Raw genomic sequence first — 24371 nt, forward strand, 5'->3', positions numbered from 1 at the left:
CATTCACTATACACACACACTGCATTCACTATACACACACACTGCATTCACTATACACACACACTGCATTCACTATACACACACACTGCATTCACTATACACACACACTGCATTCACTATACACACACACTGCATTCACTATACACACACACTGCATTCACTATACACACACACTGCATTCACTATACACACACACTGCATTCACTATACACACACACTGCATTCACTATACACACACACTACATTCACTATACACACACACTACACACACACACTACACACACACACTACACACACACTGCATTCACTATACACACACACTACACACACACTGCATTCACTATACACACACACTACACACACACTGCATTCACTATACACACACACTACACACACACTGCATTCACTATACACACACACTACACACACACTGCATTCACTATACACACACTACACACACACTGCATTCACTATACACACACTACACACTGCATTCACTACACACACTACACACTGCATTCACTACACACACTACACACACTGCATTCACTACACACACTACACACACTGCATTCACTATACACACTACACACACACTGCATTCACTATACACACAGTGCATTCACTATACACACTACACACACACTGCATTCACTATACACACACTACACACACTGCATTCACTATACACACTACACACACTGCATTCACTATACACACTACACACACTGCATTCACTATACACACTACACACACTGCATTCACTATACACACTACACACACACTGCATTCACTATACACACTAAACACACACTCTGCATTCACTATATATACACACTACACAAACACTCACTGCATTCACTATATATACACACTACACAAACACTCACTGCATTCACTATATATACACACACTACACAAACACTCACTGCATTCACTATATATACACACACTACACAAACACTCACTGCATTCACTATATATACACACTACACAAACACTCACTGCATTCACTATATATACACACTACACAAACACGCACTGCATTCACTATATATACACACTACACAAACACTCACTGCATTCACTATATATACACACTACACAAACACTCACTGCATTCACTATACACACACTACACAAACACTCACTGCATTCACTATATATACACACTACACAAACACGCACTGCATTCACTATATATACACACTACACAAACACTCACTGCATTCACTATATATACACACTACACAAACACTCACTGCATTCACTATACACACACTACACACTCACTGCATTCACTATATATACACACTACACAAACACTCACTGCATTCACTATATATACACACTACACAAACACTCACTGCATTCACTATACACACACTACACAAATACACACTGCATCCACTACACACACAGCTCCCCTGTCTAAATACACTTCATCCACTTCATGTGGCATGTATATTTTGTGCATTTACCGTTAGAAATTGTTTATTTTTTCAAAATGGTAAATATACAGAATATCGGCAAGTTATCGGCTATCGGCCTGAAAGTTCACAGATTATAGGTATCGGCTCTAAAAAAAATCAATATCGGTCGATCCCTAGTTCTTAATGGGGTATGGAGACAAAAAACTAGGGTTGTTTGGATATAATGTATACATGTGGAATCCATGTTTAAAATGGAATGAGGCAAAAATGTGATTCTTTGTTAACCCCTTAAGGACCAAACTTCTGGTATACAAGGGAATCATGATATGTCACACATGTCATGTGTCCTTAAGGGGTTAAACTAATTTGCATATGCCCACCCAGAATCATTTGAGGATTGCTATACGGCTGCTATCCGGTCTCAAAGGCAGCATGGGCCCAGAGAACCAATCTGGCAAATTGCAAAGTGCAAACATGGAAAAGCCCTACATTTGACCCCTGCAAGTTTGCAAAAACCCATAAAACCTGTACATTGCGGGTTAACTCTACGGTTGTACTCGGGAGATGTTGCTGAACACATATTGGGGTGTTCGTTGTCAGTAACACATAATAGGAGCTGAGAATCCATGCCTACAGTACAACGTGAGAGAAAAATAACGCAAACAAATGACTACCGAAAAGTTTGACAAAGACTGGTGGTAGAATTAATGCATGGAAAGTGTTAAAATACCGCCATTTGAAATACCCTAGGGTGTCTACTTTTCAAAAATATTTGGTTTGATCGGGGTAAATTACATTGGCCGGCTTCAAAAATGTCCCAAATGGAACATTGGTGCATGATGACCAGCTGTGAAAATTCCAGGTTGGAAAACTGGAATGCGCACCCTCCAAATTTTAGCCCCCAGAGAACCCGACACACCTATCCATGGGTGGTATCACTGTACTCGGGAGATGTTGCTGAACACACATTGGGGTGTTCTTTGGCAGTAACCCTTAAAGTTCTCAGTACATGTATTCTTAAATTGCTGTGTGTGTCAAAAAAATCACCAATTATTCTTTTAGTTTTTTAAATTTGGCATTAATTGGTGGTAAAATGGTTGCATGAAAAAGAGTCAAAATACCCCAAGTTTAATACCTTAGGTTGTCTTCTTTAAAAAAAATATATATACATGTGAAGGGTTATTCAGGGATTCCTGACAGATATCAGTGTTACAACGTCACTTGCGTTAATTTTGGGGAAAAAAAATGTTTTGGAAATAGCAAAGTGTGTACTTACAGCTCTATAACAAAATAAGCTAAGCACATGTTAACATTGGGTGTTTCTAAACTCAGGACAAAATTTAGAAACTATTTAGCATGGGTGTTTTTTGGCGGTTGTAGATGCGCAACAGATTTTGGGTGTCAAAGAAAAAGTGTGTGGAGCGCCCGTGGCGCCGATCTTCAAAGCCAGGTCAGACAAAGAGGCGCCATGCGCACACAGCCTGCAGGCCTTGGACTCAGACTCTGACACCAGCGTAATTAGCCACAAAAGGGAGCCATCGCCCCTTACAAGGAAAGATTTAAAAGAACTGCTAACAGACATGAAGTCTTTAGTGGCAGATGAGCTTACTAAACATTTAGCCCCGCTCAAAGAAGGTCTAACTGACTTATCAAAGCGCACGCATACACTAGAAAAGGTGATGGCCGAAGTTACCGCCATCACCTCCAACCATGAGGCCACATTCAAGGAAATGCAAGGGCAAATAGCATACTTGGAGGACTTACAAGAAGACACGAACAACAGATGCAGGCGAAATAACATCCGCATAAGGGGCCTGCCGGAATCCTCAGCACCGGAGACCCTCAACGCCATGCTTCTTGAGGCCTTCAGCAGCTTGCTGCCTGACGCTCCACCGTCAGACCTCCTCCTCGACAGGGCGCACAGGGCTCTCCGCCCGCCCTCCGCAGGCTCCTCACAACCTCGGGACATCATAGTCAGCTGCCATTACTTCCATATTAAGGAGGCAATCATGCGCGCAACGAGAGAGACCCCACTTCAAATAGAAGGTCACACGGTACAACTATACCAAGACCTAGCGCCTACAACCCTCCGCAAACGCAGAGAGCTGAAACCCTTGACCCAAGCCCTACAAGCAAGAAGAATTCGCTATTCCTGGGGCCATCCCTTTAAGCTCATGGTGCGACATGATAACCGCACATACACGCTGTACAGACCATCGGAATCCCAGGAATTCGCCGCACAACTAGGCCTCCAAGACCTAGCCCAAGACATGAACGCAGCCTCGCAGCAACCTGCTGCCCAACACCGAACATGGGACCAACAGCCATAACGGGAGCGCGACAGAAGACAGCGCCCCAGGCAGTCCCCAGCCTAAACCTATGTCCAGTACTGCAGCCGCGTCTCGGCCTCACTCACAACAACCTCGCATCGACCCTTCCTGGCGGACCGGCCCCAATTGCACGGAATGAAGAACCCTGATCAGAAATCGCAAAGAAACCGGACTAGAGACCTAACCGCAAACCCCAAAGCCCGACACGGAGCACCCAGATATCATGCCTGTTCCGCAGCCTCTCGGACACACACAGCACCCTCGAGGTCCCCCCCGGAGAACTCTGCAATCCATCACAGCTGCCCGCGCCGACAGCGCTGAACTTCACTAGACTGGCCCACCTCCACCCACAGCCCCGAGAAACCCCAACGGAGCCACCCAACAAGCCAAAGAACGCAGCACAGCACCCCCGGACACATATGACGAAGACCCCACTCAGCTGTGGAGCACTCTAAAATACACCCCAACGTCCAGCTGTCAGAAACCGAACTATAAGAACTCTAAGGACTCTGGGAATACCGTAAGAGCACTATGGGGACAATCTCTGTTTTATGCTTGGGGCTGGGATGGGGATGCAATCTCTGGGGACAAACTCTGTTTCATGCTCAGGGCTGGGAGAAGGATGCTCCGGGGCCCTGGCGGTCTCCCCCCCCCCCTCCCCTCGCAGGGTGGGGGGGTGGCGGACTGCAACGGTCCCGGCCCAGGAGGGTGAATTGTACCACAAAGGCTACACACGATTCGGCCTCCGCCAATAGGACAGCCGACGGGCGCCCCCCCCCTTCGGGGGCCCCGAGACAGGGGGGGGGTAACGACTCCTCGGGGCCACATGGTGCCTGATCACTTGGGGCGGGACTGGGAGGGTAGCGGGGTACGGACGGCCTGGGCCTTGGCGGCCTTCCCCCTCCCCCCTCCTATGGGATGGGGGGGCGGCGGGCTGTGACGGCCCTGAGCCCCACAGAAATGGTATACCCCGACAGCTGCACCGATCTTAGACACTCCCAGGAAACCAGACAGCCCCTTGCACTGGGAATGAGCCTAAAGGGGTGCGGTCCCTACACTGGGCCGCATCACCCACACCGAAGAATCCAAAGACAAATCACACCAAACTACCTACTGTCGCCCCGAGACGCGGCGAGGTACACACACTACTGTACATAGTTTCAAAGGTTACCTCCCAGGTTCCATTTACCTCCCAGGCCCTGCTACGTTGGGCCCACAGCCAAAAGGCAGACATTCTCCTAGTTCAAGAAACTCACTTCACTCCTCACAAACACTTCCCACTCAAGAACAAACACTACAACCGCAGCTTCCTCGCCAATTCACCAGAAGCCAAAACCAAAGGGGTGGCCATCATACTTAAAGCATTCTGCCCTCTGACCGACGTCCAAGCTTTCCCAGACAAACAAGGTAGATACCTCACGCTCACGGGCAAAATAGGCCCCTCAACCTACTCCATCACCTCCTTATACGCCCCCACGACCCCAGACTCAACTTTCTGGCAAACATTTTCAGCCCACCTAACAACGCTCAAAGCAACATTCACCATCGTGGGTGGCGACTGTAACGCCACACACCACCCGTCCCTAGACCGCACCACCAGAACCCAGGGCGAACCACGGCCATCACACAACGACGCTCCCTTCTCCCACTTCCTACACACACATAACCTCTTGGACATATGGAGAGCCCAACACCCCTCAACTCTAGATTATACGTTCTACTCCCATCCCCACAACACTTACTCCCGCATCGATTATTTCCTCATCTCCCCAAATATCACATCAAGGATCACACACACCTCCATCGGTCATATAACCTGGTCGGACCATGCCGACATCTCCCTTACCCTCTCAATCCCCAACATGACACGTCCCTGGACATGGAAACTCAACTCACAGCTCCTACAAGACAAGCTCGTAACCATGTCCCTAGCGGAAGACATCAAGGAGTATTTCACCTTGAATGACCCATCCGTGTCCTCCCCAATCACCCTATGGGCGGCCCACAAGCCGGTTATTAGAGGCAAATTAATAGCCATAGCAACAGCACGCAAAAAGCAACACAACAGACAACTCATGGACACCATTTCCGAAATAGGCCGCCTAGAAACCCTACACAAACAAAGCCCGACCCCCTCTCACCTTGACCAGCTCACAACAGCTAGGGCCCTGCTCAAACGCCTCTCTCTCTCAGCCACAACTAAAGCACTCACATGGACCAAACAAAAGTACTACGAGAAGGGCAACAAGGCAGACTCGATGCAAGCAAAACGGACACAAAACGAGTCTCCAAGATCCGTACATCGGACGGCACACTGAGTAACGACCCTCACACAATCGGGAAAACCTTCCAACAATACTTTACGTCCCTCTACAACCACACCCCGGACCCCCAAACCGACCTCATCCAAACCTTAACAGATGACTTCCTCAAAAAACTTTCCCTCCCCTCCCTCACCGATACAGACAGAACGCGAATATCAGCAGACATATCCCCAGAGGAATTACAAGCAGCGATAAAAACCTTGAAACCCAATAAAAGCCCCGGCCCTGACGGCCCAACAGCCATCTATTACAAATCATTTGGAGATATACTCACCCCACGACTATGCAAAGTATTTAATGAAATGCTCAAAGGCAACCCACTACCCCCCCGACATGACGCGAGCCAATATCACCCTCCTGTCTAAACCCGGGAAAACCCACGAAGACCCAGGCCACTATCGCCCCATCTCACTCCTAAACATAGACTTAAAACTCCTGACCAAAGTAATGACAACAAGAATTAATCCCCTCTTGCCAAGACTCATCAACCCAGACCAAGTAGGCTTTATCCCTCAAAGACAAGCGCAAGACAACACCAGACGAGCTATAGACCTAATCTGTTATGCCAATCATAAACGCCTCCCAACCACAATACTCTCCCTAGACGCCGAGAAGGCATTTGACCGCCTTCTCTGGCCCTATCTTTTCGCAGTGCTCCACAAATTCGGATTCCCACGAGAACTTACCCTCTTTCTCCAAGCAATGTACCACACACCGACCGCACAACTAGTAATCCCCAACATCACCCCTCCCTCCTTTCCCATATTGAACGGAACCCGTCAAGGCTGCCCCCTGTCCCCCCTATTATTCGCCATATCCCTCGAACCCCTGCTGGAGACCATACGTAACAACCCACGCATAGAAGGGCTCCGGATCAGGGACGAAACATTCACCATTGCAGCATACGCAGACGACATCCTCCTTACCCTGACCAAACCCACCCCGACCCTAACCGCCCTCTTAACAACCCTGCAAGACTACTCAAAGATCTCGGGATACCAACTCAACGCCACTAAATCAGACCTCATGCCGCTCAATCTCATGGAACCCATTATCCATACCCTGAAAGGGGAACTCCCCTTCTGTATCTGCCCATCGGCAATCACTTATCTAGGGGTTCAAATCACCAACGATACCACCGCCCTTTACACAGCCAACTACCCCCCACTATTCCGGAGAGCATTCCTAAACCTGGAACGCTGGAAACCGATGAATATATCCTGGCTAGGAAGAATAGCTTCAGTCAAATTCCTTTACGCCTTCCAAGCATTACCCATCCCCTGTAGAAAGACAGACCTCAAACAACTACAAACTGCCATAGACCGATTCATCTGGAACGGAAAGAAACCCCGAGTCCGTAGATCCACACTATACGTACCCAAACCCTCCGGAGGGCTAGGCCTTCCCAACCTTACACTCTACCTACATGCAGCTCACCTAACACAAATCCAGCATTGGCATCTTCCCCCCACACACAAACGATGGGTGGACTTGGAACACCTCATCTTTGGTCTGGACCACCCCTCCCAATACATGTGGCACCAGAAACAATACAGATCACTGCCACCCCCCACCTCCCCAACGATCACCCACTCCCTGGACCTCTGGGACCACCTCAGCGACAAATTTGAGCTGTCCACGGGCTTATCGCCCCTCACCCCAATCCTCCGCAACAAGATGTTCCCACCAGGCCTCACACCACAACACTATGACCACTTCGAAGATCGCGACATAGTCAGGCTAGGACACCTTTACCCCAATGGCAAGCTCCTGCAATATACTGACATCCCCAACCCGGAAAGCCTAACCACATATGACTACTTTCGCTACCTCCAACTCCGAAGCTTCGCAGCAACGGACACAGTTCGCATGGCAGCCACCTCGTCCCTGACCGGGTTTGAAACAGACACCCTCCACTCACCATCCAGAAAGAGCCAAATATCAACCATATACATGACACTAACCACACATCATACTCAGATAGCCCTCCCATACATCACGGCATGGGAGAAAGACCTGGGACCCCCCCCGAGGACCCCACAGATTGGGCTGACATCTGGGCATCTCTTAAATCCATCTCAATATGGGTCACCCATAAAGAGCAGGCATACAAAATGCTCTTCAGATGGTACCTCACCCCCTGCCGCTTAAAGGCTATGAAACAAAGCCCCACCAACCTCTGCTGGAAATTATGTGGCGAAACTGGCACATTCCTCCACTGCTGGTGGACGTGCCCAAAACTCACACCCTTGTGGGAAACAATAACGACCCTCCTAACCAGAATACTTGACAAACCTGTACCCCTTGACCCGTGGGCCCTTCTACTCTCTAAACCCTTGGACACCTTCACCCGTAGCGAAAATAAACTCATAGCAAGAGTGGCCCTTGCCACACGCAGAGCAATTGCGGAAACATGGTCCACGCCACGTATTCCCACTCACCCTCAAATACACACAAAAATCACGGACAGCGTAGATATGGACAAACTAACAGCGCAAATACACGACACCCCTAAATCATTTCACAAAGTTTGGGACCCGTGGCTAGAAGGACACAGCGCCCTCCCATGGTGACCTACAAGACCACACGACCAACACCACCAACATACAGCGAACGAAGCAATAGACACCCACCCAACCAACCCCCAACCCAACCTACTCGGGGCTCGGAGAGCGTACCCAGGAGGGCAGCAGCTCCCAACCTCCCTCTACGTAGTCTTTCCCACTACCCCCTCAGCATCCCCCCCTCCTACCCAACAATCCCCTTGACTACAGCACCCAACCCAATTGCCAGGCCCTGCTGACATAGCCGCAGCCAATGAACGACCTAAGGCCGCAACCTCTAGGACAGCTGTTAGATTATATTTGTGACGTTAGTCAACATCACGGGGGGGGGCTGAAGACAGACACTTTATGGAGGTCCCCAGATTATTCATATGTTTTAGTCTCTCTGTTTCCATTACAGGTACATGGTGTGTAATTGTATTTGTTCGTTATTCTCCTTCCCCCCTTTCCTTGTTGTTTTCCCAGACAGGCACTGTCCCTTTGTTCCAGAGACTCTTTCATTTGCTGTATGTTATTATATGTGTTTTAGGTCAACAGAAAGGAAGAAATTAGTTTATAATACAATAGCTATTGTGCAATGGATCCTGGTGTCAGGCAGGTAATTCAAATATGGACTCTTGACCTAATTTTGTCCTACACACCAAGGAGTGACTTGTATTGTTTTGTGTGATGACCCCCCTGTTCTGATTACTTCTATATAAACCTGTGGTTTAATCAATAAAACCATTTCTACTTCACTCATCACTAAGTCTCGACTAGTGTTTGGGTCAGAGCTATACAGCTATAAACTCTGAAGGAGAGAGTGATCACTTGGAGCTCTACCAAGGACCCTGTTCAAGGGCAGGAAGCTACGGAGAGACCCCAGCCAAGCTGAGGCAGCTAGGGCATGAAGCTCTACAGGTGTCTCGGTGGAGAGCTAGGAAGCGAGCTTGACCTAGGTACCCGGCCGGTTTACCAGGAGCTTCGTCACAATATTTATTTAATTTGTGACCTATGCATTTCTGTCCAGAACCGAGTTGTTTAGCCTTGATAAATACAGCCCCAAAACAGTCAAAACTAATATGTTGGTTTTAAAATAATGGGCTGTGAAGTAATGAGACGTTCTATGCTTCTAAATACCGTACTCCCATACGAGAACTCCCAAAGTCAGGGTCAACAATCCCAAATGTTAAGAAAATAACTGTACTAGACCCCTCACACTTCTTGCCAAGAAGGAAGCTGCACTGGAGTTAGTGATATGCAATCCATCTGATACAATGGTTTCTATTAACTTAAAACATGCTTGTAAAAAAAAAATATTATTGTACGTGCCTTTATTTTTTATGGAATGCTCAGAAGTCAACAAGACAGCCACTCCTGGCACCACATTATACAACTTCTCTCTTCATAAATTATTGGTCTGTGCTTATTGTAGTGGTTCTACTAAAGTAAATGTATAAAATAAACGTAGACTTGTTTTAACAACGAATAGTTTAGAACATGCATCTCAAGGCCACTACTTCCCCCTCAATTTTGCTAAACTAAAACACCCATCACTTTCTGGCCATCAACATCTGTGTGGCCAGAGTTTGCTACCAATATTTTGAGAGTAGTACAATGAACCAGCAAACAGAAAGTGCTAAATGATCAATAGTACAAGTATATATGTGTTATTGCTACCTGCTTGTGGCCTTCCTTGTCCGTGAATAATCCTCTGTACATGGTCACTGTTATGATCATAATATCTGTATTCGTCATGGGCACGATCAACTTGCCTCCTCCTCTGTCCATCAAACTGTTGATCTGAACAATAATATCTGGCATTACCATCCCCATTTTCCCTCACAGAATTAACCTCAGTTAGAAAGGACTGTGAAGAGTTGCCATATTCCCTGGGCACTTCACCCAGTCCCCGGACCAAATAGGAAGGAGCGGAAAGTCTGTTGCTTTCCCTGCGCATGACTTCTTGTGGTGCTCTCTGGATATGAGTCCGTAAAAAACTTTGGTTCCTGGACACAGCGCCATCTCCTGGCGGGGTGTAATGGGAAGGCTTTGGTTCAGGGGGACAGACATCAGTTCGTCGTGGGATGGTTGGACCATGGCGTATAAAGGAGGGCATCAAATCTGAAAAAGAAAAAAGAAAAAAAAAAGTGTGTGCATTACAAAAATATCCATAATATGACCTTTAAAAATAAATCTAAATTTGAATCCAGAAAAACAAGTGAAAGAGTTAATAACCACAAAGATCAGTTTACTGGAACTGCGTTACCACACATGTAAAAAATAAAATACAGCGACCGCACTTTATGCATCACACCTGAATATTATCTGCATTCTACCAAAATAAAAAGTAACGTGTAACAGAGGTTAATAAATGTTCCAATCCTTATAGATTACATCTATTTTTTTTGTAGCAGTTATAGTGTTTACAATACCTTTTTAACTTTAAAACGGCTTAATGTGTGCATGCATTGCTCTTTAATGGTCTACTGATCAATTTATACAGCTCATTATCTGGGATAAGATTTATCATGTCATTATTTTACATAATTTAAAGGGATATTAAAGTCGCCAAATTAACACCACCTTTAGCTTAATGAAGCAGTGTTGGTATATATATATATATATATATATATATATAGATTATGCCCTTGCAGTCTCACTGCTCAATTCTGTACCCTGTAGGACGTAAAAGAATCCTTTAGGTGCCCAGACCACTTTATCTCAATAGAGTGGTCTGGGTGCCAAGTGCCCCTCTTTTATGGACAGCCACTAAAGGCGCTTCTATAAAAACACAGTAAAAAGTGTGCCTCCCCCTCCCTCACAGACATCAGGCCAGCTCGACAGTTCCAGATGTGCGCGTGTGAACGTCGGGACCAAGTCAGAGGCTTCTCAATGAGAAGAGACTGAAAGTCTAAACTTCCCGGTGAAGAGACCAAGTCTCTTTTTTTTTTTTAAAAAGGGAGGCCTTACAAAGGCTACAGTCATAAGAACTGCAGCTTTGTAAGCTCTTTTAGACTATTGGGTTATCTAGTAAACTGTGGGTATTTTTTGAAAGTGTGGAGTGGTCCTTTATATAACCTGGGGAATGCGCTTTCCCAAATATATACTTTCGTGTAGCGGTTTTGGACTCTGACTACTATAAAAGTTGTAATCTCAGCATACCATTACTGTTTAGTAGATATTTCCCCAACAAAAACATGCATACATTTAATTATGCATTTATTTTCTATTGTGTAAATGTAAATTGTTTATGTAAAAACAGCTTGCAAAGGCTGCAGATCTCTTGTCTGAAACTTTTACAAGCCCTCCCATACTAACCGCACCAAAACATTCTGTGGTTGTCCAATCACAGACTTTCCAAGGGAGCAAAAAGAAAACTTTGCAAGACAGGTGCTCTGAGCAATAGCCAGTCTATTGAGGTTAGCTCCACTGAGCTAAACAACCAGGAATTAACAGGACTGGTCGTCTGATTTACAGACAAGTGGTGTAACAAGGTTAATTTATAATAATCATAATCTATAACAATAAAACATAATTGTTTTGAAATCTTCACTTTGTATAAAAATGAAAAACAGATGCCACACTCTTAACACATAAATTACTTTAGTTTGCCGAAACGCTGTATGTGTGAAGAGTGTGTCCTCTTCCTGCAGCACATGTGCTCGCTCTGACAGCCTGTTAATTTTAGCCATGACTGACCCGTCATCCGGCGTTAAGTGCTTCCCCAGCATGACGGACCGGGCCCATCATTAAGGGGTTAAATGAACACTAAACTATTAGAAATACGGGGGCGGGGCCGGGCTGCCGAGCTGAGCGGTCGCAGGACAGCTCGGCTCCTGCGAACAGGGCCACAATTAGCCTACAAATCGTGGGAAATACCGGCAATTTCCTGCGACCATCGTTGTACCCGGGCTGCCCGAGCCGAGGAGAGGCTTGCTCTCGCAGTTTTAGTCCCTCGGAGGATGGGGCCCGCTGCACCAGGCGGGACCTGTACTGGCGGTGAGTGAAGCGGACGGCCGCCGCAACGCTATCCCGCCCGACGGAGCCCGACACGAAGCCTGCGGACCCGGTACTGCTTCCCCCCCCACTGGACCGGGGGGTGATCCCGGTCCACGCAAAACTAAGACTCAACAGCTTACTGAGACACCGCTGCCACGTAACCTGTGACCGACACACAAAATGGCGGAGACCATGTGCATACTACCAGCAACCCCGAGCACAGGCCTACCATCTGCCATCATTTATACCTGCATACAGGGGTATGCCACACAGAGGCCCTCGCACCCGAAGCTACCCCTGGCACCCGACATCCACCAACTACCACACCTGCGAATGCCACGGTCATGGGGCCCGCTCGCTCTTCTTCTGAGCTGGGCGCTCACAGGGAGGGAACCCACCCCCCACAGCCTGCCATACACCCAGGGAGAAGCTTGGGATCCGGCGGAACCCTGGGCCCACGGACCTGTTGATGGGCCCAATGGCACAGGGCGAGAGCACCTATACAGGCCTCAGGCCGAAGACCAGCGGCCCTCGACCGCGGAGAAGCCACCACAGGGACCGTGGCGTAGCATCCCCCGCCCGCAGCGAACCCCAGTGGACTCGGGACACTCCAGACCCCAGTGGCGACCGAGATTATGGCAAATCAACACAGGCCTCCTGACCAACCTAGGCCTAAAGCGACATCAGTATCATTGCCTGGTATGCAGCAGGACACTGCAACCCAACGTCGGACACACACTACATGCCCATCAGCGGGCTGAAGCCGCAAACCTGTAAGCCTGGATCAGGCATGGGACCAAAGGGACTGTACTGTGGACTCGGAGTACCTCTACTCCATACGCCTCACTGTAAGGACTCCCCCCAACTCACGCTCCGGTCAACCAGAACATGCCACCTCACGCCGGCTATGAGAGGGTTACTATAACGAAACCTGCTACCACTTATGTCTTTTTGCTTAATACATAGCCTACTGTTGTTTCTGTTGATGTGATGCTGCCCCTTGCTAGCCTAACGTAATCTTACTTTTTAACATATCTTGCGGGATATCCATCTCACCCTATTATCTGTTATGCACAATTTGTTATGCATTATTATTTGCCATAGTTTGGTGGGGCTAGAGGGGCTAGTGAGACTTATACCCATCTCGTAACTCTCGAGACGTGTTAAACAGATTGAGCTTAATTATAATGCGCAAATTCAGCTTACACGTCCATTTTGAACGTATGCATGCCCTACTCACCGTGTCTGGCAACTTGCAATTGATATAACATGTGAGACGCCTCAACCTGTCTACAGTCTGCGATTCAGACTTACCTACATACACACTTAGTTGTCTGGCAGCACCCGACGGTTCAGTTACGTCTACGACTACTAGCCTGTTGAAAGCTAAAACTGTGCAGACGCTCGTGCCATTGTTAGACTTATTAGTATATGTGAAACGTAAGATCACTAGCCTGTAATGTTTTAAGTCTTACTAACCAATTTATGGTGCAGCCTGTCTCTTTAAATCTTTAAACGGAAAAAGTGCAACTGTTTCGCCTGCCATGGCGCTCTATGTGTAGCAGATCTAGCACTGATTAAGCAACGACTACTCTAATTATTATTTGATTGTTAGTTTATTTTTATTTTATGAACCAAGCCTGTATTAATCTGTTTACATGACGTTTCAAAAAAAACACAAAAAATATGGCAGTCCTTCTCAGAGGTGTATTGCTCACCGTCTTGTTATCAACTCGTGTTACCCCACAATGCCTCCTCTTTCTATTCTGTATCCCATTTCGCATATGCCATAATAAAAGAAAGATTTACAAAAAAGAAATACAAAACTCTACTCCCCAGTAATGTCTTTAACCCTTTAAACACTTACCTGATTCCAGCGCTGAAGTCCCTTGGCACTGGATCAGTCTTAACCTCCTGCCACATCACATCAATGAGGGAACTTAAAGGACCACTCTACGCACCCAGACCACTTCAGATTAATGAAGTGGTCTGGGTGCCTGGTCCCTCTAGGATTAACCCTTTTTTTTATAAACATAGCAGTTTCAGAGAAACTGCTATGTTTATACTGAGGGTTAATGCAGCCTCCAAAATCTCTAGTGGCTGTCTCATTGACAGCCACTAGAGGCGCTTGCGTGCTTCTCACTGTTAAAATCACAGTGAGAGCACGCGTCCATAGGAAAGCATTGTAAATGCTTTCCTATGCGACCAGCTGAATGTGAGTGCGGCTCCTGCCGCGCATGCGCATTCAGCCGATGACGTCGCAAGGAAGAAGGAGAGGAGGAGGAAAGCTCCCTGCCCGGCGCTGGAGAAAGAGGTAAGTTTAACCCCTTCCTCCCCCCAGAGCCCGGCGGGAGTGGGTCCCTGAGGGTGGGGGCACCCTCAGGGCACTCTAGTGCCAGGAAAACGAGTATGTTTTCCTGGCACTAGAGTGGTCCTTTAAGGCTAAAGGAACAGCACGCATTAGTTATTCTCCATATGAAAGCATTGAACCAATGCTTTCCTATGGGAATTTGCAAGATGCTGGATGCCGTCATGCAAAATGCAAGGATGTCAAGCATCGATTGCAGAAGCGTCTCTAATGGTCATCTTGGAGACAGCCACTAGAGGCAGTGTTTTAGCCCTGCAATATAAAACTGTAATGTTTTCGCTTGTAGGGTTAAGGGGACAGTGACGTTGCACCCAGACCACTTCAATGAGATCACGGTTTATAAAGCATATATATATATTTTACCCATTAAAAGTCTGTTACATCTTACCTGCAGACTCAAATCACCCTAAACAATAAGAGAAAATGCTAATTTGAGGTTTTAAAACTTGTTCCAATATTGATTTTATAACAAGACACTGAGGCTCATATTGCATATCCCTTTCTTAACTGTTCAACCAATAGCAGCAAAGAATACAAAACCGTAAGAAAAAAATGGTATACATAGTAATACCCCACTCCCATAGCAAGTACCAGTATAATAGTCAGCACCTCTCTTCATACTACTTCTTTCTTTTGCTGCTCCACGACCGATAAGTACCATCTATTTTGTCTCGAGACTTTAGTTGTATTAATTATTGTGTATTTGTTATTATTTGTCTGGGGATTTTAGTTTAACTTGACCTTTGAGTTAACATTGTAGAACTGTTTGTGTACCTGTTTTATTGTATATTGTTTGCTTCTGTGCTCGGGGTGCCAGACTTTTTTTCTTTCCATCCATTTTTTTTTTTATATATACTTTTTTTTCTGACTTTCTCTTCAGGGGGGCTTGTGTCTTGCCGTTTTCTGTCTCCCCTACTTGCTACACTGGGTCCCGGGGCCATTTTGGCTCCCTTTTTGTGTATTTTTTGCGCACGTTCAGCACGTTGAGTGGTTTTCTAGTGTTGGATGTTCAGATGTTCGCTTGAAAACGTCCATTGGCCTATTTTATCATTGCAGTTGGTGCCGCGAACGTTTGTTCATTCGCGGGTTTATTCGTAGTCGACCATCCGTTTGTTTTGCTGCTGCTTTCGCGAGTTGTTTCTTAGATGCATTCGGCACGTGACTGCACTTTGGTCGCGATACGAATTCCTCAGTTCAGGTGTTTTTCCTTGCGAAATCGCAGGTTTTTTACCTTGATCTTGCGACTTTCAGGGCTTTTTTCTTCTGGTTTCTGCATGTACCCTCCTCCTTCTGCCTCGTGTTTCTAGCTGCTGGTCTGAGCCCTGGTGAGCTGCCTTCTGTCCCTTTTGGTGTGCTAGTTTGGGTGACCAACCCTCACTGATTACCTCATTTTCCACTGACCGCATTGCTATTGAGAAATCTATTTCTCTGTCAGTATTTTGTGGGTCTTAGCTAGTTTTACCATGCCTAAGGTGCCTGAATGCCCATCTACCCCTGGAGAGTTGGATAGCCCACTAGTGTTGGTTGAGAATCCAACTACGACTGGTTACCCCCCAGCCCCCGTCAGGGGACCCCCAATCCCTGCAGGATGGACGCGTAATCACTGGCGCTCCAGAGGTCTGTGACTAACGCCATTATGAGGACGCAGGGGGCACGGATCCCTCGACGCATACCCCGCGTCATGAGTCGGATTCCCTTGGGAATGCACAAAAAAAAAGCAAGCCATAAATCTAGGCCATCTCTCCATCTGCCTCCAGAAACAATATGACTGGCGTATCTCAGGACGCCCCTGAAAGCGTGTCAAACCCACGCAAAAGAGCCTTTCCACAGAACTGGCGCGGTGGTGGTAAGGTCCAAGAGCACAAAATGAGAGCGACTCCGACTCAGAGTTTGGGTCTAGTGAGGAGGCTGGAATGGAGTCCAATAGTGACTCGGAGAATGACAATAGGGTCTTGATCTCCTTACCTCTGCCGCAGCGGGAATGACAGCCCTGGGGCTGATCCTCCCGCAGCTGTGGGGACTGCCCTCATGGACCACCTGGGTGAACCCTTGTTCGACCCATATGACCATCACCAGAGGTCGGCAGAGTGGCTCCCGGCGGACCATTCGGCCCGCTACCCATAGATTTGGGTGCGGCGCCCCCTTAGCAAGGTGGCACGTAACAAGCTCAGAGCTGAGTGCCCTAGACCAGTGGTACCTAACAAGGTGTGCGAGACCCCGGAAGTTGACCCCAGGATGAAAATTCTTGTCAAAGTTGGGCTGGAACCCACATAAGAGCCTGAACTCTGCACTTGTGTTGTGCCAGGATAAACACCTGGATATTTTTGGGCCCCTGGCCAAGCTGTTTGATCTCGCTGAGGACGCCAGGTCTGCCGCTACTTTTCTTCCCGCAGCTCAGGAAGAGGCTCCTTCAATCAGTGTCCCAACTACCAGGAGGCAAAGATCCATTCCCCATTCTTTCCATCCTGTGGTCGACCATGGCGGTCAAGGGGATTCAGAGGACGTTGTGCAGTTGGACTGATTCTTTGGTTTCTGTTTAAGGTTTGTTTTCTGTGGTTGCATCTCCAAAGAAAGAGGAAGTATGAAGAAAGGTGCTGACTATTATACTGGGACTTGGTATGAGAGTGGCCTATTACCATGTATACCAGTTTTTCTTACTGTTTTGTATTCTTTGTTGCTATTGGTGGACAGTGAAGAAAGGGATATGCAATAATCGCCTCTGTGTCTTAAAAAAAAAATGACTTTTCGTCATGGAATAGCAAAATCATATAAATCATATGTTTCTAAACCATTCAACACAAAGTGATCAACTTCATTCTCAGCATGGCTGGGCATCTATTGGGAGCAATCGTCACTTGCAATTAGTTCCAGTCGATAAACCTAGAATTCACATATGGTAACGGTGACTATCTGGCAACATTAACATACATCAGATGTCAATTCACAGCAGTTGGAAAGAAAGCAGTTGGATGTAGCGCTATGCATTATACGTACAGAGTAAGTAGAAAATTGCTAAACATAGACTGGATGTTTTATCTGCTAGCAGTACTGCTCGTGGTGCAAAAGGGTTATTTATTTTGCTTCTAAAACAGCTAATGACATTAAATTAGAAGACAATCATTCAAATGTAATCCCGTTCTTACAGATCTAAAAGAGTGAGCCTAAAAATTAACATTAACTGGATTCCAAGGATTAAGGCTATAAGACTACAATTGTCCCAGACAGGTATAAATATTAAATAAAAAAGCCATACAGACAAATCTCCCTGGAGGCTAAGTTCACACATGTAGAGGTGACATGCATATGTCTGACAGTCAGTGGCGTTTTTACGCATAAAGATAACTTTGAGGAATAAAACTCAATCAGAAAAAAACATTCCCTTGGTATCTATGGAGACTGCTCTACTTGTATAATCCACAGATGCTCTTTACACCCACACGTCTCACATGTACACACTTTTAGTAATCAATATCTGAATTTCTTGTCCTTGCAGCAAACGGTATGTATCTGCATGCCTGTTGCAAACCAACAGAGACAAGCCATACATTTAGCTTGATATAGTATAGTTGTACATTGAATTCTAAACACTACAACAGTGAACTGTATGTCACATCACACGCAGTGAGCAAAAGGATTAGACATTGCTGTACTTTTGGCGATAAAATATATTTAAAATTCTTAAACCTTGAAGTTAAAAGTTACTGGAGTGCAATCAGGTTACTGCACCAATAACACTATAACATTCTATTCCTTTACAATTAGAATGTGTATATCTGTTTTATACAAGTACAAATATATATATATATAGTTGGTTAATACAATGTTAAACAAAAACCTGCACACCAGTCAAGCCATAAGACTTGCTTTTCCCACAGAAATCCCAAAACTGCAGCGATGTTGCAACCGCAAAGGATTCTGGGTTCGCATATGCAAATTAGTTTAACAAAGAATCAAATTTTTGCCTCATTCCATTTTAAACATGGATTCCTTTTAATCTGTGTTTGCAGTATACAAAAAAAATATAAAAGCAGTTTGAGATATTGTTGTAAGACTATATAGCAGGCATAGGCAACCTTCAGCACTGCAGATGTTTTGGACTACACCTCCCTTGATGGTTTGCCAGCATTATGTGTGTTAGAGCATTATGGGGGATGTAGTCCACAACATCTGGAGTGCCGACGGTTGCCTAACCCTGCTATATAGGATACTGCTGTACAAAATTTGGTTGCACATTTTTTTACCAATAGGATACAGCTGGAACACCACTGATGAGCTGCCAAAAATACCAAGTGAGTTTGCACAAGATGTGCCAGAAATGATTATTATCATAAAGATTTGCAGCTTCTAAAACATCTTATAGCACTGAGTGGAGCCAACAGCCTCCAAGAATAAAACACTGAACATATGAATCATCTCTGGGAGGTATGGCTTATCCCACTGCCCTGAGACCTTACCAAGCCAGAGCTGCTGCAGCTGCTACCATGAAAACATAAACAAAGCAGTCCCAGAGGAAGCTATAACTTTTCTTGTTTCTTGCTATGAAATACGTACGGATAACTAGATACACCCAATGCACTGTGCCCATCACTACAGGACACCATTCACACTATGCGCCTCAACCCATGGCACACTACACACTGTCCCCTTACGCCATCCCATCTAACCAGCTGAACTATGTTCTTCACCTAATGGGAGCCCTCTCACTGCATTTTCCAATCCATGTAAACAACAGCACTGTGTCCATTATCCCGTGTTACCCCTCTCACTGTGCCCCAATTACATGGAACCCACAGTGGCCTTCAACCCATGACACTCCTTGAATTTCTCCCTTCACCCCATAGCAATCTTCAGATTGTGCCCTCACCGTAGAGCACTCATGTCAATGTCAACCCTTGCATCTTACTCCAAACCCCATGCCACCCAACACACTGTGCCACCCAATGTAACCCTTGATCCCATGGCATCCTTCGCACAACAGGTCACAGATCTGGCCCCATGGAATCCACAACACTGACCCCAGGCATAGAAGGTACTCAAAACATGGCAACCAGAAGTGCCAGAAAATTTTCTATAGGTGGCAAACCAATTATATATGTAGCCATGGTCTTTAATAGGCACCACTTAAATTAAAGGAAGAGCAATGTCACTTGCTCCATATTGTCAAATGCAGTGGATACCCATGATGATAACACATGTATTGTGCCTTTCACCCCAAATAACGGCACCCATTGCTCTGTGCTGCTCACTACATTACGCTCTTTGGCATATGGCACCTACTGCACTGCGTCCACTCAACCTGGGGCACACACGGCTCTGTGCCACTCAACCTGGGGCACCTCCTGCACTGCATCCACTCACCCTATGGCACCCAGGGCTCAGTGCCACTCACCCTATGGCACCCTGGGCTCAGTGCCACCCACCCTATGGCACCCTGGGCTCAGTGCCACTCACCCTATGGCATCCTGGGCTCAGTGCCACTCACCCTATGGCACCCTGGGCTCAGTGCCACTCACCCTATGGCACACTGGGCTCAGTGTCACTCACCCTATGGCACACTGGGCTCAGTGCCACTCACCCTATGGCACACTGGGCTCAGTGCCACTCACCCTATGGCACACTGGGCTCAGTGCCACTCACCCTATGGCACACTGGGCTCAGTGCCACTCACCCTATGGCACCCATTCCACACTCTACACCTTATCCCATGGCACGCATTGCCCTGTGCCCCTATGGCACATATCACAGTGTCCCTTGACCTATTGCATTCACTGCTCTGTGCCCATCCACATATGGCCGCTCCCCTCAAACACTGTTCCCAATCACCCTGTGACTTGCCCTGCACTGCCCCCTGCCCACTCAGTGCATTGCTGCCCTGTGCCTGCTGGCTCCCCCCAGACCAGTAGTTGCCCTCTCCCAGTTTAGCCCCCGGTGCAGTGACCGGTCTCACTCACTCCGCAGCAGGGGGGAGGTCTCCTTCTTCACATACTTCCCCTGCACCTCGGCCGGTTTATTCACTTCTTTCTTGGTTTTCTTTCTGGATAACATTCCCTCAGCCCGGGAACTCCCTGCTTCAGGCAGCGGCTCCAGGCGGCATGTTCACTCCCCGGGAACTAGATCTCCCACCGCCTCAACCGCCGAGTCTGCGGCCACATCACCCGAGCTCCCCCCCCGATCCCTCCGCCAGCCGGAGAGCCTCAAACTTTACTTCTCCCAGCACATCGGCAGTGCGCATGCGCAGGAGCAACAGGCTATGACGTTTTCACCACGCCTTGCTTCCTATTGGCCAGCGCAGTCTGCCTCTGGGAGAGGGTATGCCTGAATCCTAGCCACGCCCATCTATATATATTATAAACACTATTTTTCACTACCAGCCCTCTCTGTATGATACTCAGTCCCACACTACTAGCCCTCTCTGTATTATACACTGTCCCACATTACTAGCCCTCTCTGTATTATACACTGTCCCACACTACTAGCCCTCTCTGTATTATACACTGTCCCACACTACTAACCCTCTCTGTATTATACCCAGTATCACACTACTAGCCCTCTCTGTATTATACACTGTCCCACACTACTAGCCCTCTCTGTATTATACCCAGTCCCACATTACTAGCCCTCTCTGTATTATACCCAGTCCCACATTACTAGCCCTCTCTGTATTATACCCAGTCCCACATTACTAGCCCTCTCTGTATGATACCCAGTCCCACACTACTAGCCCTCTCTGTATGATACCTGTCCTTCATTACTAGCCCAGTGTGTATTATAGAGCCCTGTATTACTAGCCCAGTGTGTATTATAGAGCCCTGCATTACTAGCCCAGTGTGTATTATAGAGCCCTGTATTACTAGCCCAGTGTGTATTATAGAGCCCTGTATTACTAGCCCAGTGTGTATTATAGAGCCCTGTATTACTAGCCCAGTGTGTATTATAGAGCCCTGTATTAGTAGCCCAGTGTGTATTGTAGAGCCCTGTATTACTAGCCCAGTGTGTATTATAGAGCCCTGTATTACTAGCCCAGTGTGTATTATATAGCCCTGTATTACTAGCCCAGTGTGTATTATAGAGCCCTGTATTACTAGCCCAGTGTGTATTATAGAGCCCTGTATGACTAGCCCAGTGTGTATTATAGAGCCCTGTATTACTAGCCCAGTGTGTATTATAGAGCCCTGTATTAGTAGCCCAGTGTGTATTGTAGAGCCCTGTATTACTAGCCCAGTGTGTATTATAGAGCCCTGTATTACTAGCCCAGTGTGTATTATAGAGCCCTGTATTACTAGCCCAGTGTGTATTATAGAGCCCTGCATTACTAGCCCAGTGTGTATTATAGAGCCCTGTATTACTAGCCCATTGTGTATTATAGAGCCCTGTATTACTAGCCCAGTGTGTATTATAGAGCTCTGTATTACTAGCCCAGTGTGTATTATATAGCCATGTATTACTAGCCCAGTGTGTATTATAGAGCCCTGTATTACTAGCCCAGTGTGTATTATAGAGCCCTGTATGACTAGCCCAGTGTGTATTATAGAGCCCTGTATTACTAGCCCAGTGTGTATTATAGAGCCCTGTATGACTAGCCCAGTGTGTATTATAGAGCCCTGTATTACTAGCCCAGTGTGTATTATAGAGCCCTGTATTAGTAGCCCAGTGTGTATTGTAGAGCCCTGTATTACTAGCCCAGTGTGTATTATAGAGCCCTGTATTACTAGCCCAGTGTGTATTATAGAGCCCTGTATTACTAGCCCAGTGTGTATTATAGAGCCCTGTATTACTAGCCCAGTGTGTATTATAGAGCCCTGTATTACTAGCCCAGTGTGTATTATAGAGCCCTGCATTAGTAGCCCAGTGTTTATTATAGAGCGCTGCATTAGTAGCCCAGTGTTTATTATAGAGCGCTGCATTAGTAGCCCAGTCTATACAGTGTGTTTGTGCAGTGTATCAAGCTGCCCGTAGATGTCGCTCATTGCAGAGCATGACGTCAGAGTGAATGTAGCTTCTTGTCTCACTGAGCAGCGTTGAGTCAGGGCCGGGTGCAGTGGCGTGCGCCTGTAATCCTGCTGCTGGGAGGCTGAGGCTGGCGGATCGCTTGAGTCCAGGAGTTCTGGTCTATCCTGCGCTATGTCGATCGGGTGTCCGCACTAAGTTTGGTATCAATATGGTGGGGCCGAGGGAGCTCAGCCTCACCAGGTTGTCTAATGAGGGGTGACCCGGCCCAGGTCGGAAACGGAGCAGGTCAAAACCCCCGTGCCGATCAGTAGTGGGATCGCGCCCGTGAATAGCCGGGGTAGGACAGCCTGGCCAACACAGCGAGACGCAGTCTTTTTGTTATTACTAATAATAGTATATTTATATTATACTAATTATTATTTATCAGCCTGATCAACACACACAATCTTTTTAATTGTTATTATAATTACTATTAATAATAGTAGCATTAGCCTGCCCAACACAGTCCATTTATTATTCATTAATACATTTGAATTATTATTATTATTATCACCCTGACCAACACATACACGAACACAGTTGTTTTTCTTATTATTATAATTAATCTCTTAAATAAATATTTTATCCTTATTTATGAGTGAGTTAGACATTAGTGATTAATGTCTAATTGCGTTATAATGATTATAATTATCTATTATTTGTGTTTTATATATATTTTGAATAACTATGTGAAATTATTTATTCCTCTTGACTGTAAATTACAAATCTAGACATAAGGGTGATGTGGACTGTTAATGATCACATTCTTCTATGATTGTGATTGATATCATTAGCTGTATGGTAATGTTCTAACACAATTATTATTATCCTCATTGAAACCTCTGAGTAGCCTTGATAGGGTAACCTGGCTAACACAATTATTAATATTATTATTATTATTATTATTAACCCATGGCTAGCAGGGTAGGGTTGCACAAATTACACAGTGTATTTATTATGGATATTATTAAAACTAATAATCAGACTTTATTTATTTCCATTAATTGTAACATTAACCTGCGAATAGCCCAAGTAGGGCAAAATGTTTGACACTGTCTTATTATAATTATTGTTGTTATTATTATTATTATTAACTAGACTGTAAGCTTGTTTGAGCAGGGTCCTCATCTACCTATTGTCCCTGTAATATTTTGTAATTGTCTCATTTATTGTTAAACTTCCCCCTTCATAATATTGTAAAGCCCTGCGTAATATGTTGGGGCTATAAAAATGCCACAAATAATAATACATATTTATTTGCCATGCCAGGAGAGCCCTGCCAAATCAGAGACACTCATCCTTTCGGTCAATATATTAATATTCCAAGAACCATAACCACTCCAGCGCACCAGTCTAACAGTTTGACTTTTTACTTTGAGTCC

At 46.2% G+C, this 24371-nt stretch overlaps 1 protein-coding gene across 1 annotated transcript in view; it reads right to left on the reverse strand.

The window, feature by feature from the left end:
- The window catches only part of SAV1 (salvador family WW domain containing protein 1), a 39254-nt gene extending 18023 nt beyond the window's left edge, over positions 1-21231 (reverse strand). The window contains exons 1-2 of the mRNA XM_063438985.1: positions 20952-21231; positions 10311-10754 (exon numbers count right to left, since the gene is read on the reverse strand). Coding sequence (XP_063295055.1) covers positions 10311-10754; positions 20952-21045 — 538 coding nt within the window. The 5' untranslated portion in view covers positions 21046-21231. The remainder of the gene's footprint in view (positions 1-10310; positions 10755-20951) is intronic.
- Between the last annotated feature and the right edge of the window lie 3140 nt (positions 21232-24371).

Source organism: Pelobates fuscus, chromosome 13 (assembly GCF_036172605.1).
Source record: "Pelobates fuscus isolate aPelFus1 chromosome 13, aPelFus1.pri, whole genome shotgun sequence".
NCBI lineage: Eukaryota > Metazoa > Chordata > Amphibia > Anura > Pelobatidae > Pelobates > Pelobates fuscus.